The sequence below is a fragment of the Apodemus sylvaticus genome, chromosome 21 (assembly GCF_947179515.1).
Source record: "Apodemus sylvaticus chromosome 21, mApoSyl1.1, whole genome shotgun sequence".
Lineage (NCBI taxonomy): Eukaryota > Metazoa > Chordata > Mammalia > Rodentia > Muridae > Apodemus > Apodemus sylvaticus.
In genome coordinates this window covers 37,537,377-37,564,774 of record NC_067492.1, presented here as the reverse complement: position 1 = coordinate 37,564,774, position 27,398 = coordinate 37,537,377, and the positions used below count along the sequence as shown (strand labels likewise).

Below are 27,398 nucleotides of genomic sequence, written 5' to 3'. Positions count from 1 at the left end.
TCTTAATTAGACCCAGCTCACCCTAATCTCACCTCTTTTCCAGATTGGGGGCAGGATAGCCTCTACCTTTAACACAGGGGGAATTTCCTTCCCTGATAAAGCTTGCTGGAAATGTCTGTTCTGCTCCTACCCAGTACCTCAAGGCTTAAGTCTTCCAAGAACAGCTCAGAAGTTACGTCTCCCAAGCATTTCTAGAATCTCCTTATTAGATGTGTGTGTGTGTGTGTGTGTGTGTGTGTGTGTGTGTGTGTGTGTTGAGGCAGGGTGAGTAAGGGCAGACTCAATTGTCTTTCTTTTTTGGGGGGAGGGGTCCGAAACAGGGTTTCTCTGTATAGTTCTGGCTGTCCTGGAACTCACTCTGTAGACCAGGCTGGCCTCGAACTCAGAAATCTGCCTGCCTCTGCCTCCCAAGTTCAATTGTCTTTCTTAAGAGAGGGGACATTTCTCAGGGTGGAATGCTGTGTTCTCTCCACTGTATTGTGTTCTATTAAGGACTACCAGTGAAACCAATTAAATGTGTATTTTGAAGAAGGAAGGCTGGCTAGATTCTGTTAATTTATTTCTGGCTCTTTCTACTTCTATTCATTTCCTCGAGTGGCTCTGTGATTGATTATCTAACATTGCTACTTTGAACCATCATGAAAGGTCGGGGGTCCTCTTTTTTCTACCACTTTTCTGACTTCTGTGCCCAGGATCCCAGCATCCCTCCAAAGACAAGGCCCTGCTCCAATCTTTAAATAAGAGTCTGCAGGACTCGCACCAATTGTTTAGAGAAAGAGGACCTCGGTGTAGAGGTGCACTGATGGCCCCCAACTAGGGAGCAAGAAAGCCCGGGTAGCTGGAAGGGGAAGGGGGATGGGGACTGGAAGAAGAGGTGGGAAGAAGCTGAGAAAGGGGGTGGGGAGGAGAGGGGCGGGTCAGACCTCACTCCCCCACCCTCCCCTCTCCACCCGGTGCTGCCAGCACTCTTCCAGCCCAGCCGGCCACATCTGGCGTCTGCCCGCCCTTGTTTCCGCTGCATCCAGACTTCCCCGGTGGCTGGAGGCTTTTTGTGCATCCAGAACTTTAGATATACAAAGGGATTGCCAGGACCTGCAACCCCCCCCCCCCCACAACCCCCGCGTGCGCAGCGGTGCGTATTGGGACTTGGGACCCCGTTATGAGCCCCTGAGGCCCCGAGAAGCCCGAGGCAATAGAGGTAAGGGGATCTCGGAACGCCTTGTAGAGCAGGCGCCAGCTGGGCGGACCCCAGGGCACAGCCAGCGACCTCAGGGTGACACAAGGAGCCCGGGAGCGCAACGATGGAAGCACGAGAGGTCTGGGGAGCGCTCGCCGGCCCTCTGCGGGTTCTCTGTGTCCTGTGCTGCCTGTTGGGCCGCGCCATCGCTGCACCGTCGCCCATCATCAAGTTCCCAGGCGATGTCGCCCCCAAAACAGACAAAGAGTTGGCTGTGGTAAGTTGCTAAGCTGGCTGAGACAAATTGGGAAACAGGGGACCGCAGACCACCCTCCCTCTGACCCCTTCTACTGGCACACAGTGGCTGGAGGGACTTTGGTAAACATCTTTAAGGGTCTCTTTCTTGGTCAGTTGATAGAGAGCTTTGGCTTTTGTAACCGATGGGGAGGGAACTTTGGTAAGAAGAGGCCACTGATATAAGTTGGGGAAGTTCAGGGTATATCCAAGGGACCAGGAAGAAGCAAAGGAGGGAGGGGATTGTCCTGGGAAACATCTGGAAAGGGTTGTTTTTGTGAATAGGGACTTTGTCTACTTACCTAGGGGATTTGGTTCTAGGAGGGCTTTATAAATGTCTTTTGGACCCAGCAGGAGAGCTGGCAAAAGAACCTTGGCAACCATCTTGTCAGGCCTTCAGGGCAATCAGTTTAAGGAGGGGGAATCTCTTGAAAAGGGGGTGGGTGGGTGTGCTTTGGCATATAATTTGTATAAGCCTTTGCACACTGAAAGGATAGGCAAAGCACGGCTTGGCAAACTTCGGGGAAACTTTGGAACACATCTGCAGACAGGCCTTTGGTGAGATGCTGGAAGGGACCGCTGGGCGAGTAACTGAGGCTGGGGGTGGGGGAAGCAGAACGTGCATTTTGATGGATGCCTTGTTTTCATGCAGAAGTCGTCCAGGAGGGTCCGAGGAGAGTTTCTTTGAACTTTTCCCTCCTGTCAGAGGACACAAGGAAACAACCCGCCAGGCTGGCAGGCCTGAGGAGCAAGAGCAGAAGGCCAGGGCGCGTGGGGCGGGGGCGGGCTGAGCCGTGCTGGGGTCTGCCAGCGGCCAGTACGACCTCCTTCTTGGCCAGGCTCCAGAGCTGCGGCAGCTCAGTTGTTGCTGTGTGAGCGAGCCCCTGGCTGGCTCAAGGGCGCCCTGGCCCTGGCGGCAGCTTTGCAGAAGCTGGGCAGGGAGGCAGCTGCAAAACAATACTCACAGGAAGGAGTAGACACCTCTGATGCCATCCACTGGGCATGGGTTGGCTTAGATGCTTGCTGGGTCAAAGGGCATCTGCATCTTTATTGCCTTTATTCAATCGTTTCAGAAATCTTCCAGCCAGTCTCCTCCCCAATCTACCCAAGACTAGGAATCACATGTCCTTGGGGGAGGAGGGGGACACCAAATCTCTTTCCACAAGGCTTCCTTTACAGCAATGGTTCTCAACCTGTGGGGCACTACCCCTTGAGTAGATGGAATGACCCCTCCCCCACTCAAAGGAGTCCCATATAACAGGTGGAGAGAGCTCATCAAGGTGTCCAAGGATGGTGCACACCTGGGAAGTCTGAGGCAGGAAGGTCCTGGGTTCAACTTAAAATGAAAAGCCTGCCCCCAAGAAGAAAGCAACAAAAGGAAGAAAGAAAGAAAGAAAGAAAGAAAGAAAGAAAGAAAGAAAGAAAGAAAGAAAGAAAGAAAGAAAGAAAGAAAGAAAGAAAGAAAGAAGGGAGGGAGGGAAGGAGGGAAGGAAGGAAGGAAGGAAGGAGGGAAGAAAAGAGAAGAAAAGAAAAGAGAAAAGAAAAGAAAAAAGAGAAAGAGGGGGGCTTTTAACTTACACGATCTGACTCCCTGCAAATTCTACATTAACTTACTGTCCTGGTGATCTCTAATGACTGATTCAACTTCCAGAGTGGATGTGTCTTTGAAATCGGAGGATCATAATTGCACCATCTTTGTGATAGATGGTCAGGTACTTTTAAATTCCTGGAAGAGTGTCTAGCACTTGGAAAGCCCTCAGTACACGTCAGGCATTGTTACCTTTACACTACCATTGTGGTCCTTAGTATCATGGCCTCTTTCTCCCACTCTTTCCCACATATGTAAGTTTGCATTTGTGATCCACTCACATTCTTGCATCAGGTTTTGAATCTTCTAGATTAAAAGTGCCTGTCTAAAAGTGCCCTCTAAAACATAAGGCCAGCATCTTTTTAGAAATGGTGGACCTAAGATTTGAACTCAGGTCTGCCAGAAGACCCCATGCACACAATCCTTGAATTTCTTCATGAGGAAAAAAAATATGAGGAAAATAGGTCTTTTGGAAGGCTCAATCAGATAGAAGGTGGTGTCTGAGAGTTTGAGCATGACCACTTGATGTCAAATCCAGATTTGCCATTTGTGAGTGTCAAGTGTCCTCTTGAACAAGTTCCTTAAACTATCTGCTTTTTCTTAGATTCTTCCTCTGCATGGCGGGCAGTGTGTGTGTGTGTGTGTGTGTGTGTGTGTTTTACATAAAGTAAATTATAAATTTGAGGTAATAAAAGGTGGTAGCTATGTCCTTTACAAATGAATCACCCCACTGGTGGGTGACAGACTCATTTGGGAGCCTAAGACTCCACTCATTGTCTTTGGATTTCTGAGTCTATCCTGTGCCAGTTAGTGAATGTTTGGTAGCTGTTGGCTATCTACATCCCAATGTGGCTCCAGGTTTTGAGAGTGTTTGTCTCTTTCAGCAATACCTGAACACTTTCTATGGCTGCCCCAAGGAGAGTTGCAACCTCTTTGTGCTGAAGGATACCCTCAAGAAGATGCAGAAGTTCTTTGGGCTGCCCCAGACAGGTGACCTTGACCAGAACACCATCGAGACCATGCGGAAGCCGAGATGTGGCAACCCAGATGTGGCCAACTACAACTTCTTCCCCCGAAAGCCCAAGTGGGACAAGAACCAGATCACATACAGGTGCGAAAAAGGGGCTGGGTGGGGGGCGAGGGACACAGAGCCAACAGCCCAAGGGATGTGTGTTTCCTTGGGAACTACCTTCGCAATTCAGGGGCGTCCATGAGGTGTCATTCCTGAGAGCTGAGTATCATGGACTTTGTATATAGAGTTCTTAGTGTGTGGAGCCAGGCAGACCTAGGCTTGAGTTTCATACTCAATAACCAGGGGCCACTGGTCTTAGAGTTGATACCTTTGCCCATGGAACAGGGCTAAGAAATCTGCTCCTCATACGGGTGATTGAGGAACCACATTAGATCCCCTGTAAACCAATCATGTTTGATGCAGTGCGAGGGTCTACAAGTGTTGATGATTGTCATTATCATCTGGGTCATTGGGGTAGGGGGAGGATGCTTGATGACCACCTGAATTGTGTTCTTAATCTTAGAGTGTTTTTATGATTTGTTGCTAATCAGGCTAAGACCTCTACTCTATGTGCCTGGTACTGATCAAGGGTGATGTCGCTGCCTCCTGTTTGATATTATCCTGTTTATTTCCCTGGTGCCCCTATTCCAGACAGAGTGAGGGATGAGAAGGTCTGAGATTCTGGAGACATCAAGGCAGTATAGGAGGGAGTTCTCAGTGAGCTTTGCTCAACACATATCTGCTGCACAAGAATGCTTACACACACACACACACACACACACACATGCACACACACACTCTATGCACATAGACACTTGCACAGTTGCATATATGCACAGTCATATGCACTTCTCCCCGCTCTAGGATCATTGGTTACACACCTGACCTGGATCCTGAGACAGTGGATGATGCCTTTGCTCGGGCCTTAAAAGTATGGAGTGACGTGACGCCACTACGCTTTTCTCGAATCCATGATGGAGAAGCTGACATCATGATCAACTTTGGACGCTGGGGTAGGCAGAAATGGGTTGGAGAAGGGGGCAGCACAGACATTTGAGAAGCGTGGGGATCCTGAGGGCAGCATACCAAGGAAGTGTAAACATTGGATGTGCATCAGATGGAGGTAGCAGAGCATGTGCCAGACACTGGAAAGCCAAGCCTGCGTGCAGCAAAAACCTACTGCACCCTATAAATGATAGCCTCTAAATGCATACAGCTACTCAGATTTAACATAATAAGAAAGACCTTTACATTTAAAATTCAGTAGTCCCAGTAGCAATGAGGGAGGAAGTGGAGTAGTAGAGTCTGGGGCCAAGCTACCACATGAGCTGTTGGTATCAACTGGCAGCAGTATACATATGAAGGCTGGTGGTATGGATATGAGGAGGTAAAGCAATGAAGGTTGAAGGCAGGGGAAGAGCAGTGTGGACCTGTGGGTAAGTAGAGGAAACATTCTGTCACAGTAGGCCTGAAAGCTAGCTCTGTGGATAGTGATGACAGTCTGCCAGGGCATAGTGAGGACGACAGTATTGATGTGAAGCCATGGATGCCAGGAAGAGATGGGGTTATCATGCTGTAGTGGCATTGAGGACATGTGGGTGGGTACAGTGTTCCTGATAGCAAAGGTCTATCTATGGTGCAGGGGAGCGGACCATGTGACCTTGAGGAGTCTGGGCCACAGGATGGCAGCAACCATGCTAGAGTTTTTCCATTGACTCCCTGCAATGCTTATTCCAGATAACCTCAATAGGAAATGGGAAAGAGACAGGCGTTTGGAGGGCTGAGGCACTCCAAACACAGATAAGGGCGGGGCTGAGAATGCAGCTGTGGGGGCAGGGAATAATAACAGCTAAGAGTCAATGTGGGTTTCAGAGCATGGAGATGGATACCCATTTGATGGCAAGGATGGACTCCTGGCACATGCCTTTGCCCCGGGCACTGGTGTTGGGGGAGATTCTCACTTTGATGACGATGAGCTGTGGACCCTGGGAGAAGGACAAGGTACGGTAGCCTCCATCAGCATTCATTCCCGTCTCCTAGCAACCCAAACCAACCTTAAGCCCTTCGTTTGCTCTGATGGGATCAGGGCGATGGGAGGAGGAGGGAACTCAGCCTCCAGGATAAGCCCACAGCCCAGTGTCTGAGGATGGCCCTGGAGAGGTGGGTCCCATGCTCTGTGTGTCCTGCAGTGGTCCGAGTAAAGTATGGGAACGCTGATGGCGAGTACTGCAAGTTCCCCTTCCTGTTTAACGGTCGGGAATACAGCAGCTGCACAGACACTGGCCGCAGCGATGGCTTCCTCTGGTGCTCCACCACATACAACTTTGAGAAGGATGGCAAGTATGGCTTCTGTCCCCATGAAGGTGAGCATCTACCCCAGCCCTTGCCCTAGCCAACCTCCCAGTAGCAGTTCCTGCTATGCCTACATCTTCCACACCCCATAGACCAGTCAACCTTCATCCCCTCATCTATCTAAGTGTCCATTATCCTGATGTCAGCCATCACTGTGTCCCGCCTCTACTGTGTTGCTATAGGGACAGGAATACATTCTAAGAAGTGCAGCCGTGCAAGTTCACCATCACTGTGTGAACGCAGTATGCTTACACACACTGAGAAGGGGACAAAGTCACCAGTCAGTCTGACCTTCTGGACCACTGTCACATAGGACCCCCACCCTGTAGGTGGTCTGTTGATACTTAAATGCTATTTTTATGGTGCATAACCATATCTGCTTACTTCTTCATAATTAGCTAAGGCACTTCAGGTGACTTAGCTTTATTATTTGTGAGGTCATGGATTTGATATATTAATTATTTTTTTTCTAACACATGTGAGAATGATCTTGAATGTGTCAAAATACATTTTTTTGGAGGCCCACTTTATACTTCACACAAGCCCTAGGACTCAAGACCAGGAGGCCAGGAGAAGAGAGACGAGGCCTAGAGACAGATCAAGAGCTTAGCAGTGGGAGGGGAACAAGGCTCAGTCCCAGCTGATACCTGATCCAAGTAGGGTCTCCAGTCTGAGAATATTAGCCACCCCTCCCAAACTGGGCCCACTGTACTAAAGAGAGTCACTTAAAGTGGTCAGAGCTAAGGCAGCTGACTCTGCCTTCTGTCCCTGTGCCATGATAGCTATCCAGCTCCAATCAGTGTGTGTGTGTGTGTGTGTGTGTGTGTGTTCAAAACATTATCCCCCTTCGACCATCTGTTGAGGAAAACGTGTGGAGGGGGAGGGGTATGGATGTTCACACTCAATCTACTTTCAAAGCTTCCTGGATACACTTTGTAACCATAAATCTTTGTAAAAGTATGCATGATATCATACTTGGCCAAACCATCTCACTTGACGGTTCTAGACATCAGAAACCCAGAGAAAAATGTTGGAGAAACGAAAGAGAGAAAATACAGACCTACTTCTAAGTATCAGCCTATTTCCCCACTCATCAAGACATTTCTGGGTCATAGACTAAGGACAGTCTGTTTGGGGCGAGGAGGGCTTATAATTGTATATAATTGTATAGGGCTGTGAGTCTCCCTGTCCCTATTGCAACATAACACTAGCGCCAATCATCTGGACAGAAGGAACAAAGAGCTTCTAATTGTCTTCCTGTTTACATTTCTTCTTTTCCTTCTGTCTTTGTGGGGCAGATCCAACCCATGGCCTCACATGTGGTAGGTCTGCTCTCCTCTACCACAGAGCTCTATCCTCAGCCTTGTTTATGCTTTTTATCACGGAAGGTAAATTTTGCACTAAGACTCAGGCTATTGACTATTAGTAAGTCAGAGGTTTTAAGATAAAAATCTGTGTCTTGCGTTTCCCAGTTGGACATGGGGGAAGCATAGAAACCCTTTCCAGAGTCAGCCCTTCTGTTGATATAGGCTTCGTGGATAGATATGGAAATAGCCTTGAACTTCCGCAAGCTTGGACAGGTTCACTCTGTGTCAGACATTGGCTATTGATTTGGTCCTCGGCCAGGTCCAAGTACGCACAAGGCACATGTGTTTGGGTCTTGGGGCAGCAGATTCTGATTACTCAGCCCCTCCTGACTGCTGATTCAGTGTCTCTTCCCTGACCTTCTCTTTGGAAAGAGTGTGGATCCCAGAGGAGATGGGCTTCTGGGTGGCAGAAACGCAGCTGGTGAGATCAAAGTTATCACTTAACCCTCCGGACTCTGAGTCACAGGGGCCTCTGGACTCAGATCTGCCTCTTGTACTCTTTCTAGTCCATCAGGAAAAGGTTTCTCATTTGGGGAAGGGGAGGATTGTAATGAAGACAGAGACCCACCCCCATTCCTGCATTGGAAAGCCAGGGGTTGAGTTCTATTCAGCTTGTGGTAGAGTTAACAGACCCAGTGAGGTCACCTCTGGCACTGCTGTGCACAGATGGTCCTCGTTACGCACTTGTGGTTTTGCTAGTTGGTAATTCCAGACACACACCATTTTGTAACTCCGGAGTGGATGCAGGGATGTGAGCCTTGGGGGAGCTCAAGACAGACTGACCTTGATCCTATCTCTCCCCATTCTCCAGTCATGCCCTACCCTGTGGTCCTCAGAGTAGGAGGCTAAGATACCAGCTGCCCCTTTCCCATCCCCTCTCTCTTCTGTTGGGATTGGTGATAGCAGCAGTGGAGATGTCCAAAAAAGACTGAAACTTTCTCAGAGAAGCCAAATTTCACTAGTAGAGACTGGTTTTTCAGATTTATTTTTGTTATTTTAAACTAGTGTAGGTGTGTGTGTCTTTGTGTGAGTTTGTACACATGACTGCAGGTACCCTCAGAAGCTAGAGACATCAAATCCCTGTAGCTGGAGTTACACATGGTTGTAAACTGCTTGACATGAGTGCAGAGAACCAAACTTGGATCCTCTGGAAGAGCGACCATTGCTTGTAAATGCAGAGCCATCTCTCCGGTCCCTAGAGAGTGTTTGTAATTAATATTTTAACGTAGCAACAACTTGTGTTGTGTGAACCAGCAAGTGGGTGACTAGCCAGCTCTGCCCAAGTAGATCTCTCTCTCAGTGGCATCTTCTCCCCCTCTTTCCCTCCTTAGCCTTGTTTACCATGGGTGGCAATGCAGACGGGCAGCCCTGCAAGTTCCCGTTCCGCTTCCAGGGCACCTCTTACAATAGCTGTACCACCGAGGGCCGCACAGATGGCTACCGCTGGTGTGGCACCACCGAGGACTATGACCGGGATAAGAAGTATGGATTCTGCCCTGAGACCGGTGGGTATCCCTGCCTCTCCCTGCTCCCCAGAGGCAAGCGTTTGGCCATTTAGTACCCACTTGTCCACCCACAGCATCTTCCCCAAGACTAGCTGCCTGGACCACATGGGCATGGGAGTCAGCTGTTGCAGGTGTGCTATTGATTTCCGGCCAGCCGGCTTGCACCCTGCTAGCTGGTCTGCACTCGGTCTTTCAGCCCTGACACTGTATTCCTCTCTCTCCTTCTGACCTTGGATCTTTCCTCTCACCTTCTCTTGACTGCATCTCTTCTCCATCTCCTATTCATTCTTTCTCACTTCTCTTTTCTCCAACATATGTTTACTGAGCCTGCTTCTTGAAGCTAAATCAGAGATTGGTGTCTGTAAGACTGTGTCTAAAGGTTCATTTTCTAGGGCAAGGTATTGAGACCATCTTGTTCAGCCCTCTGGTTGTCTGGCCTCTCTGACCCTATCTATAAGGGTCCAGGTCTAGACCATTGTCCCATCTATGACATGAGATGTCACTATAGGGTCTCTACTGTGCCAGGGCTATTGATGAAGTTGAACTAGGATAGACCGGTACCCAGTGAGTGTATGCTGATGCCACTCTCTTGTCATTGGTTTCTGGCTGTGGCCTCTGATCCGCTGCTGCCCCTTGACCCATTTCTTTTACCCCACAGCTATGTCCACTGTGGGTGGAAATTCAGAAGGTGCCCCGTGTGTCTTCCCCTTCACTTTCCTGGGCAATAAGTATGAGAGTTGCACCAGTGCTGGCCGAAGTGATGGCAAGGTGTGGTGTGCGACCACAACCAACTACGATGATGACCGCAAGTGGGGCTTCTGTCCTGACCAAGGTATGAGTCCCTGTCTTTGGGTAGAGACACTGGACACTCCTCCACACCTGAGCTGGAACATTCTGAGGCCCAGACAATGATCAAGCATAGATATTGTCTCTAGACAAGATACCCTCATTGTGCCTTCAGACCATCAGAGCGGAGACTCTGCTCTGGCAGGGAAGACAGGTTCCCTGCTTAGGTCCAGACAGTTCAGGTGGACATCCACACAGCTTCAAAATGAAACTGTATGACTAGGCACTGATTTTGGGTGGAGATCATCGCTGCTATTGCCTTTCTTGCCTTCCACTCCAGCCACCGCTCCAGGCAGGATTGTCACTAGCAGGGGACATTCAAAGACCTTACTGTTTGTCTTTGAGCTGAGTGCTTTGGGTCCAGCTTTCAGTGCCTAGATGCCCAGGACTTCAGGTTTTCAGGTAGCCCAAAATGTTTAGGTAAGGATCTGCCAGAATTAGGTGGATCTCTATTCTAGTTTGATTTTGGGTTTTGTGAATGAACACTTAGAGAGGAAAGAGTTACAAAGACGCTTATGCTCCCAAGTTGAGGGAAGTCAGGGCAAGAACTTAAGGTAAGAACCTGGAGGCAAGAACAGTGGTGGAATTCCACTGTGTAGCTAGCTCACAAGCTTATACTTAGCTAGCGTTCCTATATAGCCCAGGATATATGCTCAGGGAGTAGAGCTGCCCATAGGCTACGCTCTCCACATCCATTAGCAATAGGACAGATCCCCATCACACGGCACGCCCGGAGACCAACCTGATGGAGACAAATACTCAACTGAGAGTTCTCCGTGATGATTCTAGGCTGTGTCACAAGGACACCCAATGCTTACTGGGACAGTCTTTCCTTCTGTGACGATCGCTTTTCTCTTGTATTGAGATGCACCTTGGTGAATGCCAGTGGCTGGCCAGATGAGTTTTTCTCAGGAATTTTTCTTGCCTTCCAAATGCTATCCTAGGAGATAGGCTGACACCCCTGCTTTGTGCGACTTCTGCCTATGGCGGATCTCCATCCGTGTGAAGAGTTTGTGGACACTCTGGCTGCCATGTACAATGCAAAATATACTGGTGGCTGGAAGCAACGTAGACTTTTCCCTGAGTCTGAAGGCTGGATGTTTACAACCAAAGTGCCCCCCACCCCTCCAAGCCTGTATCACTTCATTGCCTGCTTCAGTCATTAGATGTCACTCCCTGGTCCATATCTGTCCCCTTGTCTCTCTTCCTAACGAGGTCACAATCCACAGTGGGTTAGGAGCTTGTTGACTGCATATGGGTAGGTAGCATTTTAACTGATTCATTTATTTGAGACAGGGTTTCACTATGCAGCCCAGATTGGTCTCAAGCTCATGATCCTCCTACTTCAGCATATCAAGTGCTGGAATTACAGATATATAGTTAGCACCATTCTTAGCTCTGGCTTCCATTTTAGTGATATCTGCAAATAAGACCACATGTCCTAGGTAACCAGGGACAGAATTTTATTTATACTATTATTATTATTATTATTATTATTATTATGCCTGTGAGATAATTGAGTCACAACACAGAGGGGGGTGAAGCACATGATTTGACTGTTTTCTGTAGCCAAGCCTACGCAAGCCATACAGGCATGGCTGTTTCTTTGTTTCCCCAGGGGACTGGATTTGTTGGCACACACTAGGCAAATGTCATATCATCAAGCCACATTGCCAGGAGAGTGCTTTTCTCTCCCTTTCCTGGGAAGAAACGGTGAAACCCTGAGGCCAGAATCTTCCTCTCCCTCTTCTTCTTTGAGATCCTGAGTGGCAGGTTTTATGTCAGCTCTCACAAAGGGTTCAAAAGCATGCTTTTTCACAGATGGGACTTGAAACAGATACCCCTTCCTCTCTGTCTCATACCACAGGCAACCCTCATCAGGAAAGGGCAAGAGGAGGCTGAATGGCCTACTCAAAAGCAACAGTACTCTCAGCACAAGGGAAAACCTAACATGTGCCACTCCTAGCCCTACTCTTGAGTTGTCTCCCTCCCCACCCCAAATCTCCTCCCTATGAAGCAAGTCTTGATGCCTGTCTCCTCTCTTGGATTCTACCTCATGTCTCTGCTTTGGCACTCAGGATATAGCCTATTCCTCGTGGCGGCCCATGAGTTCGGCCACGCCATGGGACTGGAACACTCTCAGGACCCCGGAGCTCTGATGGCCCCTATCTATACCTACACCAAGAACTTCCGGTTATCCAATGATGACATCAAGGGAATCCAGGAGCTCTATGGTAAGCCACAGCTTGAGGGACTCGGAGGGTAGTACAAGTATCCAAAGCCTGGGTGGGAGGACACAGGAGTGGAAAATGCTGGACCTCTTCTAGTCAGAATGATCAGGGACATCATCAGGGGATGGCTTGTGTCCTCAGGCTTCAGGGTAATGCTTTGAAGGGCTGCTGAGACAGCCCTGTCCTTTCTAAACACTAGTTACCTCTGTCCCTCTTGGTTTCCCCATTCCCAGGGCTTTCCACTTGCTAGTTATACGAACGGAGGCTAAGAAAGCCAATCAGTCTTGCCCAGGGTCACCTAGGTTTCAGCAGCCAGGTAGGGTTGAGGATCCAGAAGAGTGAATTGCCTACAGGGCAGGATTTTCTCTGGCAAGCAATGGGTGTTACTAGTTTTCCGAAGATGCTGATGTTTCATTTTGCCATAGCAACGTAATAACTGCATCCGGCCACCAATGATGGGCTATTGTCTGTGCTTTCAGTGAGGTTAAGAGGCTAAAAAACCAGTCAATTTCTTTAAAAAAAGAGATCAATTATATAATAGTCCTAGTGGTTCCTGGACCAGACAGAGCAGTGGAAGTGGAACCTGGATGGGGAGTCCACAGGCTCTGAACTTGGGAAAGAACCAGAGATGTAGACAGTGACGGGTGGCACTGTAGTCCTGCTAAGGCTACATGCCAGCTGAAATGATGCAACTGTTCCTCTCCCTAGAGTCAACTGTTTCTCATCCTGAGGAATAAAAAAGCAAATTCTTAAGAAAGTGCCATACCTCTATTGGTGTGGCACCAGCCAGCCTTCTCTGATCTCAAAGTAAGAGATCACACAAGATTCAAGTGTCTGTTCCCCTCTCTAAGCTTAGGCTGTACCGAGGTAGACTGCTCTTTTTTTTTATAGCCTTAGCAGGTTAAGTGAGCAGTCCTGGGGCCCAGCCTGGTGATGAGAAGCCTTGTGGCTGGGGAGAGGCTAGGGTCAGGTGTCTCCCCATTCCCCAGGGCCCTCACCCGATGCTGATACTGACACTGGTACTGGACCTACACCTACACTGGGACCTGTCACTCCGGAGATCTGCAAACAGGACATTGTCTTTGATGGCATTGCTCAGATCCGTGGTGAGATCTTCTTCTTCAAGGACCGGTGAGTGAGGCTGCTTTTGTCTTTGTTATGCTCTGGTGTCTGTCCTTTCCCATTGTTCTTGTGTCCCCACTGTTGTAGAGGGCTCCTGGGGTCACAGAATGACCTGCAGAAAGTAGTTTTTGTTTGTGTCTCACAACCCACAGATCTTGGTAGCTTACCACACAGGTGGTTCTCTTGAATTCTGGGTCTACCAGATGTCTAAGCCTTTGAATCAGCAGAGGGTCTGATATATTCTACACACCACTCATTATCCCATAGTTTATGGATACTACAAATATCCAAGGTAAATTACAAAGTGTGAGAGGGTAAATCAAACCATACACACACATTGAAAGATTTCACGCATGCATCTTTCATCTGAGGATCTTCTACTGGAGCAATCAAAGAACATACCTAAGCTGGGCATCCCAGTCCACTCCAGCCCAGTCCTAAAAGACAAGACTCTGTTATCATATAGCAAGGCACATCTCCACATGAGTCTAAAGAAGGACAGAGAGAAGAATATAGGAGAATTTGCTAGTCTTCCAGTGGCCTTCTCCTAGATTACTATTGATCTCAAGTGGCCAAATTGATCTCTGTATAGATAGCAAGTGAGCATAGGTGGAGAGAGATGATTTCCTTTATTCTATGAGGTGCTGGTAATGACAAATGGCTGACAGTCACCCTAATGCCCTGGCTGCCTGGGTAGTGGGAAATACTATCTAGGACCTCATTAAAAAGTCCATGCATCCATCTATCTGTCCACTGTCTATCCATCTATTTAGAACTACTTCACTCTATTAATCTGTTACATATGTATGTATGCATCTTTTGATCGATTGATCCATCTACCAAGCATCACTGTCCTTCTATTCTCTATTACCTTTCCATACATTGATCCAGTGATCTACTCGTCCATTCATGGACTATAGCAGTTAGAGAAATGGGTGGTGGAAGTAGAAAACCACACTAATTCTCTACAGGTTGTATAATCACCAGCGGATTCATGTTTTTCTTTGTGCCCCAGCTTGCCCATTTTTAAGATGGGGTTGACATTTTACCCTATCGAATAGAGCAGATCTAAGGATCAGATGCTTTTAGTGCTTAGAACAATGCCAGCCCAGAGTATGTTGTTCAGGTCCATTAGCTGTCATCTTAATAAATCATAATTTAGCATCTATTGTGCCAGCTGCCTTGAAGGGTTTCCATGATAGCTAAGGAAGGGAGGAGAGTGTGCCAGGAGGAGAGGGTCTATTTAATGTCACATCATTGTGCCCACACTTCCTAGCATGGAGATGAGTCTAGTAATGGGAGTGCCAGGTTAGCAATCATAAATCTGAGACAGAGACAAAAGTCCCTGATGTATACATTGTGGGTTAGAGAATCCACCGAGGCTAAAAGATAGCCACGGAATGTCTTTCTTCTCTTCCACCAAGGGCTTCTTTTCAGACACAGGGGCAGGCGTGGGATACAAATGCTCTGCCTTTCCCAGAGTCTACATACTTAGTAGGTGATAACAAGAAGATAAGAGAGAGAAATAAGACTAAAAAAGCAGTAAGTCAGATACAGTTAGTTCTTAGTGCCTGAACCAGTTTTAGTGATTGTAGATGCTACTGGTATCTTGCTGTACCTTGTAGCGAGGCAGAAGAGGTCAGTGGGGAGTCTGCTCTCCAGCAAGGTCCCCAGCTTGCAGCACATGTTTCTGTGGAAACTGATCATATACAGAGCTGTCAGATGTGGGAAGCTTGGAAACAACTCTGAGCCAAGGCTCAGGCCAAGGGTGATTCTGACACTGCATCACACTTTCTATCAAAGGGACCTAGATGTATGCTCAATGGAGTCACTGAACAGTAACGGTGCCAGGCTCTGGGTGGACAGGGCAGTACTACTGGATCCTTGAATATGGATTCGGGAGTTAGATGTGGACTTAAATCCAGGCACTACCATAATCTGTCTGAGTGTCATTGGCAAATTTCGATCATGTCCTTGCCTTGTGTGTGCTGTTTCAGGTAACCACTCTGTCTTGCCCCAGATTAGACAGTGGAAGAAAAAATGGCCTTTCATGATGTGAAGGGGCAAAGAAGAATCTGTGACTTGTCTTTGCCCGTTGATACCTCTGCATGGCCTGTATGCCAAGATTGTGTTCTAAGATGTCTACCATTGGCCATTAGGATCACAGGAGAGGGATAGGGAGAGAGAGAGAGAGAGAGAGAGAGAGAGAGAGAGAGAGACAGAGAGACAGAGAGACAGAGAGACAGAGAGACCGAGACAGAGACACAGAGACACAGAGATAGACAGAGAAAGAGAGAGAGACAGAGAGAGACAGACAGAAAGAGAGAGACAGACAGAAAGAGAGAGAGACAGACAGAAAGAGAGAGAGAGAGAGAGAGATCTTTAGAGGTGAGACACCGGTCTATCTGTTCAATCTTGTCATGCTGATGTAATACACATGGCAGGAAAATGTTAAGCTAGCCAACGTTGGCAAACAGAGTCACCCAGAAGGCTTGTTCAAACAGAGTCTCAATCATAACCCAGAGAATTCTGCTCCGCAGATGTCAGGCTCACATTTGTAAGGCAAGCCCAGGTGCTGCTAGGGCCGCTTCTCTGAGGATTGCAATTTGAAGTCAGTGGCTTACTTGTGACCAGCCAATACTCAAGGTCACATGCAGCTGAAGATATAGCTTTTGTCTTTGTAATTTGATGACAAGTCCCACAACAATGTCAAAAGGTTGAAGACACCTGGAACTAATTCCTAGGATGAGGATGAGTTAGCTCATGGTCATCAGGAGCTCCCCGAGTTGAAGGATGTGTGGAGCTGAGAGGAAGAATGAGAGAGAGAGAGAGAGAGAGAGAGAGAGAGAGAGAGAGAGAGAGAGAGAGAGAGAGAGAGAGAGAGAGAGAGAGATATGCTGGGCAGATCACCAAGCACACATGTTATGCAGTTATGAACATTACATTTTACAGGGTCCATTCATAAAAGTGCTTGGTGCTGAGTATGCTCCCAGTAAATATAGCTCTAATTTTGCCAAAGCACATAGATCTGCTCCATTTAAATTCCAAAAATGCTCTGAAGTACTGTCAGCTGTTGTCTCAGTTGACTTCTCATCAAATAGGACAGATGAGATAAACAACCGACACTCCAGGCGCTCAGTGCTGGTGTTGAGAGTCGCTGAGGAAGGAAACACAGGAAACAGAGACAGTCCAGGGTGGCTTCCTGGAGGAGGTGGGGACAATAGCAAAGAGTGGCTTCTCAGCCCTGGCATCTTGCAGAGCAGTGTCCCTCCTGTTCCCCAGTGTCTCTAGCCAACCTCCTTTAGCCTTGCCTCCCTCTACCATCTTACCATATGTCTGAGTTGGTTTTCGGGTTAGAGCTGCAGAATGATGTAAGGTGTGGCATTTTGTGGTCCATTCCCTAGGTTTATTTGGCGGACAGTGACACCACGTGACAAGCCCACAGGTCCCTTGCTGGTGGCCACATTCTGGCCTGAGCTCCCAGAAAAGATTGACGCTGTTTATGAGGCCCCACAGGAAGAGAAGGCGGTGTTTTTCGCAGGTATGCAGGAGGGTCTTGCTGGCCCTTGATTTTCCTTCCTTCCTTCCTTCCTTCCTTCCTTCCTTCCTTCCTTCCTTCCTTCCTTCCTTCCTTCCTTCCTTCCTTCCTTCCTTCCTTCTTTCCTTCTTTCCTTCTTTCCTTCCTTCCTCCCTCCATTAGTCCCTTTTCTCTCCCTCCCTCCCTTTTTCTTCCTTCCTTCCTTCCTTCCTTCCTTCTCTCCTTCCTTCCTTCTTCTTCTTTTTTTTTTTAAACTTCGAGACAGGGTTTCTCTGTGTTGCCTTGGCTGTCCTGGAACTCACTCTGTAGACCAGGCTGGTTTTGAACTCAGAAATCCACCTGCCTCTGCTTTCCGAGTGCTGAGATTGAAGGCATGCGCCACCACTGCCCAGATCCTCAGTTCTCTTTTAATTGGATCCATTCCTCCACCAAACCACAGTTCCCAGGCACCAGCAGATACTGCATCTTCTTTAGGGATCTGTCTCAACATCATTTCCCAAAGTGCAGTGTCTCTGTTAGGGTTTCTATCATGCTAAAACACCAGGTTCAAAAATAACTTGAGGAGGTAAGGGCTTATTTCAGCTTACAGTTGTGGTGTAGCTTGAAGGCAAGGCAGGGCAGGAACCAAAGGCAGGAACTAAAGCAGAAGCCATAGATGAGCACTGAACCCTGGCTTGCTCCCCATTGCTTGCTCAGCCTGCTTTCTTAAAGTGGCACCACCCACTGTGGGCTGTGCCATATTGATCACTAATTAAGAAAATGCCCCCTGGGTTTGCCTAGAGGCCAGTTTTATGGAGACATTTTTTTTCAATTGAGCCCCCCTTCTCAGATATCTCTAGCTTTTGTCAAGTTGACAAAAGGAAAAAAAAACCTAGCCAACATATTTCAGATTTATCTGGGAGGTTGGTTTAGACACCCAGTATCCACCAGCCTCAACCATAGGACAAACATTTTCTCTCCTCTGGGCTCTTTGTGCCCTTTCCTAGAAGAAAACAGAATCTCCTTTCAATGCTGATAGTTCCCTAACAACTTTCCAGGGCTAGAGTCTTGGCCAGTTAGACCTTTAAGTGTGTGTGTGTGTGTGTGTGTGTGTGTGTGTCTGAGTATGTGAGTCTCTCTCTGTTTCTCTTCTGTCTCTGCTTCTCTCTCTCTCTCTCTCTCTCTCTCTCTCTCTCTCTGTGTGTGTGTGTGTGTATGTGCATGTATGTATGTGTGTGTGTCTGGGTATGTGAGTCTCTCTCTCTCTCTGAGTCTCTGTATCTCTCTGTGTCTCTGTCTCTTTTTCTGTGTGTGTGTGTGTGTGTGTCTATGTGTGTATTAAGACAAGTAGGGTGTCATGTAATCCAGACTGGCTTCAAACTTTCAGTGTAGTCAAGGGTGACCTTTAACATATGATCCTCCTGCCTTTTCTCAAATGTTAGGATCAAGCATTTGCCATCACACCTGGTTTAATTTGATGCTGTGGGTAGGAATCAGAGCCTTACGCATGGTACATAAGCATTCAACTAACCAAACTACACTCCTAACCCCAAACTTTCTAAAACAGTAAATATACATATGTGTGTGCATGCGTGCATGTGTGTGTGTATGTGTGTGTTGGGGTGTACACATGAATGAAGGTGTTCACAGAGGCTAGAGGCATTGATCCCCCTGGAGCTGGAATTACCCCTAAGGGTTTTCTACAGCTTTGATAAAGCACCATGGCTGAAAGCAACTTGGGAAAGAAAGGGTCTATTTCATCTTACATCCCATCATCCAGGGAAGTTAGGACAGGAACTCAAGGCCACCAAACCTGGGTACTGGGAATCTAACTCTAGTCTTCAGGAAGCGTAGGAAGCACCCAAACCATCTCTGCAGCTCCCAGTGGTGCCCAGTGGTGCCTCGTTTTTAGCATAAAAATGTTTTATTTAAACATGGGTCTAGAATAGAGGGGTGGCATCTGAAACCAGGATAGAAACAACCTGTTTTACACATGGTATCTAGATTCCGAAGAAGCATCGCTTTACTAGGCTTGTTACTTTTATCTTTATTTTGAGACAGGGTTTTATCGTGTAACTCAGGCTGGCCTTTGCATTTGCTCTCTAGCCCAGGCTGGCCTTGAAGGCTCAGCTAAGATGAGAGCACTCGCTGTCTCATATATGGACTGCATTCATATCCTCTGGAGACCGTAGGTCTTGGCCAAGCGAGCCTCGGCTCTCAGGGCACTTTGTACAGGCGGGAAAGAGGGGCTTTTTGTGGTCGCTATGACATGTGCATTGGCTGCTTGTCTTCCACATACCTTGACTGTCACCTTTTACCACCAACTAATAAAACTTTGTGCATATGAGTGAGGGATGTAATTCAGTTGGTAGAATACTTGTCTAGCATGCACAAAGCCCCTGGGTTCTGTTCTCAGCCATACAGAAGTCAGGTGTGGGGGAGTCTGCCTCGGTGTAATCCCAACACTCAGGAGAGTGAGGTAGGCTGGTGAGAAGAAGTTTAAGGCCAGCCTGGGTGACACGAGCTCATCTCAAAAGAAAGTGAAATAAAACATGATCTTGTGCTGGAGGCCAGCCTCTAGGTACAGAGCTGGGATAGGAGCAGAAGGTCACGCCCTGTTGAGAAAGACCCAGTAGACTCTTCAGCTAGAGAGATGATGGGAGGGCAAGATAGGCCCTGAGGTATTTCCCGATGACAGCCACCAGCTCATCTTCTGCCCCTTCCCTCAGGGAACGAGTACTGGGTCTATTCTGCCAGCACTCTGGAGCGAGGATACCCCAAGCCACTGACCAGCCTGGGGTTGCCCCCTGATGTCCAGCATGTGGATGCTGCCTTTAACTGGAGTAAGAACAAGAAGACATACATCTTTGCTGGAGACAAGTTCTGGAGGTAAGGGGGTCCCAGGGACAATGGTGACATGACTCGTTCCATGCTGAAAGTCACTCTGTGCCTGGATGTACACCGTGTGGAGCAAGGATACCCCAAGCCACTGACCACGTGTGGGTGGATGTCTCCTCCCTGGTCTCCATCCTGCCAGGGAACAGGCCCTCCAAGGGAAGTCAGGATGCACCTTCTTTGTAATACCATTAGGCTGACACTTGCCTGAATTTCCTTTCCTTTTTTAACTGCCTCTGATTGGGCCTGAAGATATCTAGTCTAGAGCCTCGTGTCAGGGCAATGCAGAAGAACTGGTCATCCAGTTAATATAGATGATAGCTGCTATTATTGCCAGTGATGCTAATCGTAAGGCCCAGTGAAGTACAAGTCACAGTTCTTCTAGCTTTTGATCGGCAGGAAATGGTTCCAAGGGGTTAAAAGCTAGTTTTAGTTCCCACAGAGCCATGGACTGACAACTGGCCTTTGAGTCCTGGTATTCTGGCCCTGGAGAGTGCCCTTGTCCTCGATGCCATGGAAACCCAGGGATGGAAGGCAAGGAAACAGAGGGAAATGAAGAGGAAGGCATCCAACCAGACCCTGGGAAACCACAGACAACCTCCAGCCTCCTCCATGTCTGCAGCAGGCACCCTCCCTCATAACTGCAGGCATCCCCCACACCGTGTCAGTAGCAGGCACCCTCCCCCATGTCTACCGCAAACCCGGCCAGTGGTGCAGACTGGCAGGGAAGCAGTTTACAAGCAGGTGGCTCTGCTCCAAGTTCTCTGAAAAGAAGGCTCTAGCACTGAGAGGCAAAGGAGAGGATGAGGCGTCAGAGAAAGCCGTATCTGTGGGCATAGCTTAGGCCCAGGAGCGCGCTTCCAATCCTTCACAGCTTTCCAGTGAGGAAACTGAGACATAAAGAAATTAAAGTACTCAATCATTTTACTTACATGCAAGGCTGCTGGCCCAGATATACACTTAAAGATGCTTTTCCTCTATTCTCCCCAGTGCTGCCTTCACTGTGCCCTGGTCATTTGATCGGCGGGTGGACTAGAGTTCCATAGCACCCCTCCATCCCCCCATCCCACCTTCTGTGGCTGTCATTGTACCCAAGGCCTACTCAGGACCTCCTAATAGAACTCCTACACTTTGTCTGGCATCCCTGAACAAACAATCCAGCTTCCTTCACAGGCCTCTGTCTCCTCCCCCTTCTCTTCCCCTCACCCTACCAGCAACTGCCCTGATTCAGAAGCTGCTTATGTCCTGGGGCTGCCCATGGCAGGGTGGAACTCTGGACGCGCTGCTGAGATACTTAGCAACCTAAGCTGATTGCTATCTCAAGCCTCAAGAAGAAAAACAGTCTGCCAGGAAACCACTGAGCTGACCTCGGCACACGGGCTCCGGAACACCCCCAGCATGCCCACGTACTGCGAATGGCATCCCAGGCGCTCTGAATCTTTAAAACCCGAGTGTGGAGGGAGGGAGAGATGGAGAGTCACAGACACGTGATTCAGGAATCTCAGAATCCGAAAGCCTGGGTGATTCCCTAATCCTCTCACAGAATCCCTCCTACACACCCTATGTGTACACACATGCAAGAACAGGCATGTCCCGTGTGAGCAGGGATGTGCAGGCATACACAGGCTCACTCACAGGCTCTGAAATGTCTTGCTGGTTTCTTTTAATCTGTTTCCTTGATAAGGTCTCTAATTCTAGACGCCAGAACAGATGCTGTTCTCTGCGGAGGGACCTCCATGAGCCTTTGGGGCTAGACTAGAAAGGGCTGATCTCAGGTTCTGCATGGTGCATACAAGGGAGACTGTTCTAGGAGAGGAGATGCAGAGTTAAAGACATTTTCATGGGCCATGGTTACAGGAGAGTGAGAAGGGGGGATGGGGGCAGACTAGAGTGAGCAGCTGTCCCCAACATGCCAGCTGCTGCTCTTTGAAGTCCCTACTGAGACCACAGATATGCATTCAGTAGCCCTTATGTGCTGTGTACAGAGCTAGGTGCTGGTGGAACAGAGGCTCACATGCAGCCCCTCCTTGTCCTCCTGGAGCTAATGGTGCAAAGAAGCTAAAAAAACATTTGCATCTAATCTTGGCAACTCTCATTGCAGACCTGAGTCTTGCTCCAGTTGGGGGCTCTGCATATCATCTGGATCGATTTCTCAATTAATATAGACATTGTTATGAGCGCCATTTTCTGGACCAAGGACACAAAAGCAGAAGTAGGGTCAAAGACATACATGGCAAAATCTAGGACACAAATGTCTCTTCTGACACTCTATATATTTCACCCTCTATATCTGTAGACAGTCATTCAAGATGACGAGACTAGAGAGACAGAGAGGAGGTGACACCTCTCCTGACATGGCACTGTAGTCTTCCTGGATGAAAAGAACTTTCTGGAAGCAAGCTGGTCTATTTTTCTGACTCTTACCTATACAGTGAGAGGGGGTTCTCTTTGGCCTCTCTTTGTGCTAGGGGGGAATCCTTGGGTCTTGGAGCACTTATCTCTGTACCATTGTAATTCCAGGGATTTATGGGGGGCGGGTGGGGAGAGGTCATGTAGATGGGGGATGGGGATTTTGAGCTAAGGGACTTGGTTTTGGTAACTTGGGCCACGAAGAAACAGCTTTTCCCAGAAATTGGAAATCTACAGTTGTGAAGGTTTTTCTGGAAGTTCTTGGGGCGATGGGTTGTTGCAAGGGAACCCCCTAGAAAAGACAGACGTGGGATAGGCTGTGGTTAGAGCCTCTGACTGTGGTGGTAGGGCTGCTGCTGCTGGGGAAAAGGAGAGCCGTCCAGGATGCTGTGTGGAGGAGAGAAAGCTTGGCCATCACCAGAATGCTTTCTAAAAGGATTTGCTTAGAAGTTTCCTCCTTGGAGGTGAGGTTTGGCCTTGTTTACTGAGATATCCACAGGCACACAGTGGGAGCGCATTAGCTTGTACAGTGTTATGTCTTTATAATAAATATAGGTAGTATATTGAGAAGAAGACTGAGGGAAAGAGAAGGGAGGAAAAGGACTACAGCATTTAAAAAGTTTTCCAAGAAACTTGAAACAGCAGCAAAGGAGAAGGATTTCCTAATGCTTATGGCACTCACCTGGATTAAATTCAGGGCCCAGTCTATAGAACACGTACCCTGACAGCTGTGGCTGGGACCGGATGGCATGCAGTCTGCCCAGTGACTCATGGCCCTGAGCTCACACCCATCACGTGACTTTGTAACCTCACTCTCTCTGAGCCTTGGTTAACTCCCAGACATGACTTGTGATCCCTGCTTGACAGATGAAGAAGCAGCAATTTGTTCAAACCACACAGCGGGAGAGTTATGGGTCTGTTTCACTGGTCCTAGGACTGCAGCAGGGACTCAAAGGTTGTGAAGGAGGGGCTGGAGACAAAGCTCAGCAGTCAACAGCGCTATCTGCTGTTCCTGAAGTGCTAGGTTTAATTCCCAATACCCATATGGTTCATAACTGTCTCTACATAACTCTAGTTTCAGAGGACCTAACTCCTTCTTCTTGCTTTTGAGGACATTTGTTCATATGACATGGAGACATACATGTGGGCATGACACCCAAACACACACACAAATGTAAAGGATAAGAGGCCTTAAAAGAATTATCAGTTTTTAATCCTGCTGAATACCAGACATGGGAGAAACACAAGCTGTTGCTTCTTGGTGGCAGTCACACTGGCTATTGCTCTTAGGGATTGTTTCAAGCTATTAAATTAGGAAGCAGCAGTGTGACATTCAAACCCAGACCCTCGCAGTGCTGCCTGCTTCTCCTTCGAAGGGACGAGTCTTATTTCCCAGACCCATTCTGTGCCATCGGTGAGTGGAGGTGGGCAGGGGTGTGGCCTCCACAGAAGCCATCGTCTCCCTGTCTCTTTTCTAGATACAATGAAGTGAAGAAGAAAATGGACCCCGGTTTCCCTAAGCTCATCGCAGACTCTTGGAATGCCATCCCCGATAACCTGGATGCAGTCGTGGACCTGCAGGGCGGTGGTGAGCTACCCAGGCCTCTGTTTGCGTTCTAGGATTGCCTGACCCAAGCCAGAAAACAGCTCCTCTTTGGCATACACTTCTGCAGGGCAGTCCCAGAAAACAAACCAGTCCCTTCAGCTCAGTGCTGGGAAGGCAGCCAGTCCCCTGACCCTTGCTGTCCCCGGCCAAGCTCCTGGCTGTAAGACCTAGAAGGGCCTTTACAGCTGCAGGGCCTGGAGTCACAGAAAGGGAGGGTTGGGAGGCCTCCAGGGATCAGGAATATGGCCTGGTGCCCTAAATTCATTCTGGGGGTTCAGCCAAGCTGTATTGGGTTTTTCTCAGGAGGCCTTGTAGCCACCTCCCATCAGAAGCATGGCTCTACTCAAGACAAAGCAAACTCTGTCATGCTCTGTCACTCCTGGGGCAATGACCCCCCACTCAACTGCTTGCTTCTTTGCATTATCAGGTTAGCACAGGACAGTAATTGGAATTTGAAAACCATATTCCCAGGGAGGCTTCTGTGACTCTCTAGGATCCTGGAAATGAAGTTAGTTTGGCTTTCATGGCTTATTAGAGGAGGTTTTAATTCAGCACCACAAAGGTGTGTGTGTGTGTGTGTGTGTGTGTGTGTGGTGTACTCTTACCATCTGCAAAGCTCATATCCCTAAGTTCCCATGGAAAGTTCTCACAAGTGAAGTATATAATCAGGTGCTCCATTAAGGATTGCCTTCAACCACATGCCTATCAAAGTCCCTACCGTGAGCTAGGGCTTAAATGGAGTAAAGAGGGCCATTCATGTTTGGAGGAATTCATACATTCCAGAGCCTCTAGAGACCAGGAGGGAAAACAGTAGAAAATAAATTACGCATATATGTGTGTGTGTGTGAGTGTGTGTGTGTGTGTGTTTGTGTGAGTGTGTATGTGTGAGAGAGTGTGTTTGAGAGTGTGCATGCCTCTATGCATGTGTCTGTGTATGGGTCTGAGTATGTGCACACAAGTACGTGTACATTTCTAAGTACACGAATTTGTACATGTGTGTAAGCTGAGTATGTGGAGGGTTGAAAGTATATGTGCATGTGTGTGCTGGAGTATATGCATATGCATGTGCATGTGTGGGTCATATGCACATGTGTGTATGTACATGTGTGTGCTGGAGTATATGCGTATGCATGCATGTGTGGGGTATATGCACATGTATGTATGTATGTAATGTGTGTGCTGGAGTATATGTGTATGCATGCATGTGTGGGGTATATGCACATGTGTGTATGTATGTGCTGGAGTATATGCGTATGCATGCATGTGTAGGGTACATGCACATGTGTGTATGTACATGTGTGTGTGCACATGTGTGTGCCTGTTTATGAGTGTGCATGTGTGGATCTGAGTGTTTGTGTGTGCATGTGTATGGACCTGAGTGAGTGTGTGTGTGTGTGTGTGAGTGTATGTGTGTGCCTGAGTGTGTGTGTGGGCTGTGTGGGGCACTGAGTATGTGTGTGAGAGTTTGTGTGTATATGTGGCTAAGTGAGTATGAGTGTGTGGGTAGGTCAATGTGTGAATGTATTTGGGGGGGCTGAGTTTGCGTGTATGCCTGAGTGTGTGTGTGTGTGTACCTGAGTGTGTGTGTGTGTGTGTGTGCCTGAGTGTGGGGGGTGAGGTATGTGAACATGCAGGGACATGCAGGGACATGATTGTTTTGTGACTATGTATGAGTGTGGGGAAGTCAGAGAGAGAGAGAGAGAGAGAGAGAGAGAGAGAGAGAGAGAGAGAGAGAGAGAGAGAGAGAGAGAGAGAGAGAGAGAGAGGAGAGAGAGAGAGAGAGAGAGAGAGAGAGAGAGAGAGAGAGAGAGAGAGAATATAAGGAACCAGAGGCAAGTGACTCGCTGACAGCGAAGGGTCATTTCTCAGCCTCTGCTGATTGCTGAACTGACAGGGTAGAGTTTGGTGGTTTTAGATATTTTAGAGGTTTAAAGGGAAGCCAGACATCTGCATATTCATATGATATTGCCAGATGTCTTTACATCTTGGCAACTCATTCAGAATTAAAGACAAAGAGAAACAAATATTTATGTTTAGATTCATATTCATTTATATTTATATTATATTTATATGAGCCTTCTGCTCTCTGTCCCCTGATGTATCATGTGTTCAGTTTGGTGCGTTGTTGCCAATAGCAAATATTGTCTAGCTTAATCTCATGACAAATTCTACGTCAGTAGTTTTCAACCTGTGGGTTGTGACCCTTCTAGGGGGATCAAATGACCCTTTCACAGGGGTTGCCTAAGACCACTGGACAAAAGATACTTACATTCTAACATTACACTTATGATGTAGCAATGAAATTATTTTATGGCTTGGGGGGTGTCACCACATGAGGAATTGTATTGAAGTGTCACAACTCATAGGTTGAGAAAGGCTGCTCTAAGAAGTTGGTGTCCTGATCCCTGGCTTAGGGGCATAGCGACTGACTAAGAGACCCGACTTCCTAGCCATTCCTCTTCTTCCAGAACAGAGGGTCTTCCCTGGTTGAAAGGCTGCTTCCCTGTGTGTGCCAGGCAGACTCACCAGCTCCCAGGGACCTCCCGAGTATCACGGAAGGTCGGAGTGGATCCAGTCTCCTTTCCTTCTCTCTCTCTCTCTCAGGTCACAGCTACTTCTTCAAGGGTGCTTATTATCTGAAGCTGGAGAACCAAAGTCTGAAGAGTGTGAAGTTTGGAAGCATCAAATCCGACTGGCTGGGCTGCTGAGCTGGTCCTGTTCCCACGGGCCCTATAATCGCCATCACTGCACACCCGGGCCCAGGACACTGGGGAAGGATATGAAGAGGCCTGGTTGCCCTGCCTTCCCGCTCTGTAGTTAATTAGCCTTCTCCTTCACCTGGTGATTTCAGCTTTAAGAGGGTGGCTTCTTTTTGTGCCCAAAGAAAGGTGCTGACTGTACCCCTCCCAGCTCCTTCTTCTCCTTCCTGCCCACGCTAAGGGGATGCTTGGATATTCGCAATGCAGCCCTCCTCTGGGCTGCCCTGGTGCTCCACGCTTCTGGCTCTTCAACATCTATGATCTTTGATAGCTTACTGCACCCTCAGAGTCAACAGAGACTGTCTTAGGAGGGCACTGGTTGCCCCGCAGCCTGGCATGGGGCCATGGGATACAGGTGTGTCACGGTGGAAATCAGAGACACCCGGGTTCTCCCTTCCAGCTGCCCTGACACCTGCACTGCTTTAGCTATTTGTTTTGTATGCCCTTCGCTCGTTTCGTTCAACCTTTGCAGTGTTTCCACTCTACTGCCTTTTCTGACCAAGGGACTCGGGTGGTCTGACATCACTGCATGATGCATCTCAGCCCGCCAAGCGATGGCTCCCCTCCTCACTCTGTGTACATCATCCCCAGTCACTTCCTCCACTGGATGGAGGAGAACCAAGCCAGTGGCTTCCTGCGCAGCCTTCATGCTTCTGCCTTTAACAGTTCCCCATGGGAAATGGCAAACAAGTATAAATAAAGACACCCATTGAGTGGC

The 27,398-nt window shown here is 48.2% G+C and overlaps 1 protein-coding gene across 1 annotated transcript; it reads left to right on the top strand.

Moving 5' to 3' along the window:
* The first annotated feature begins 966 nt into the window (after positions 1 to 966).
* Positions 967 to 27,398, top strand: Mmp2 (matrix metallopeptidase 2). The gene is made up of 13 exons (XM_052166968.1): positions 967 to 1,454; positions 3,944 to 4,170; positions 4,936 to 5,084; positions 5,944 to 6,072; positions 6,261 to 6,434; positions 9,122 to 9,295; positions 9,954 to 10,127; positions 12,220 to 12,375; positions 13,362 to 13,503; positions 16,899 to 17,035; positions 19,741 to 19,900; positions 23,794 to 23,903; positions 26,526 to 27,398. Exons 1-13 carry the CDS (start codon positions 1,302 to 1,304, stop codon positions 26,627 to 26,629), a joined length of 1,989 nt encoding a protein of 662 aa, XP_052022928.1. The 5' UTR covers positions 967 to 1,301; the 3' UTR covers positions 26,630 to 27,398.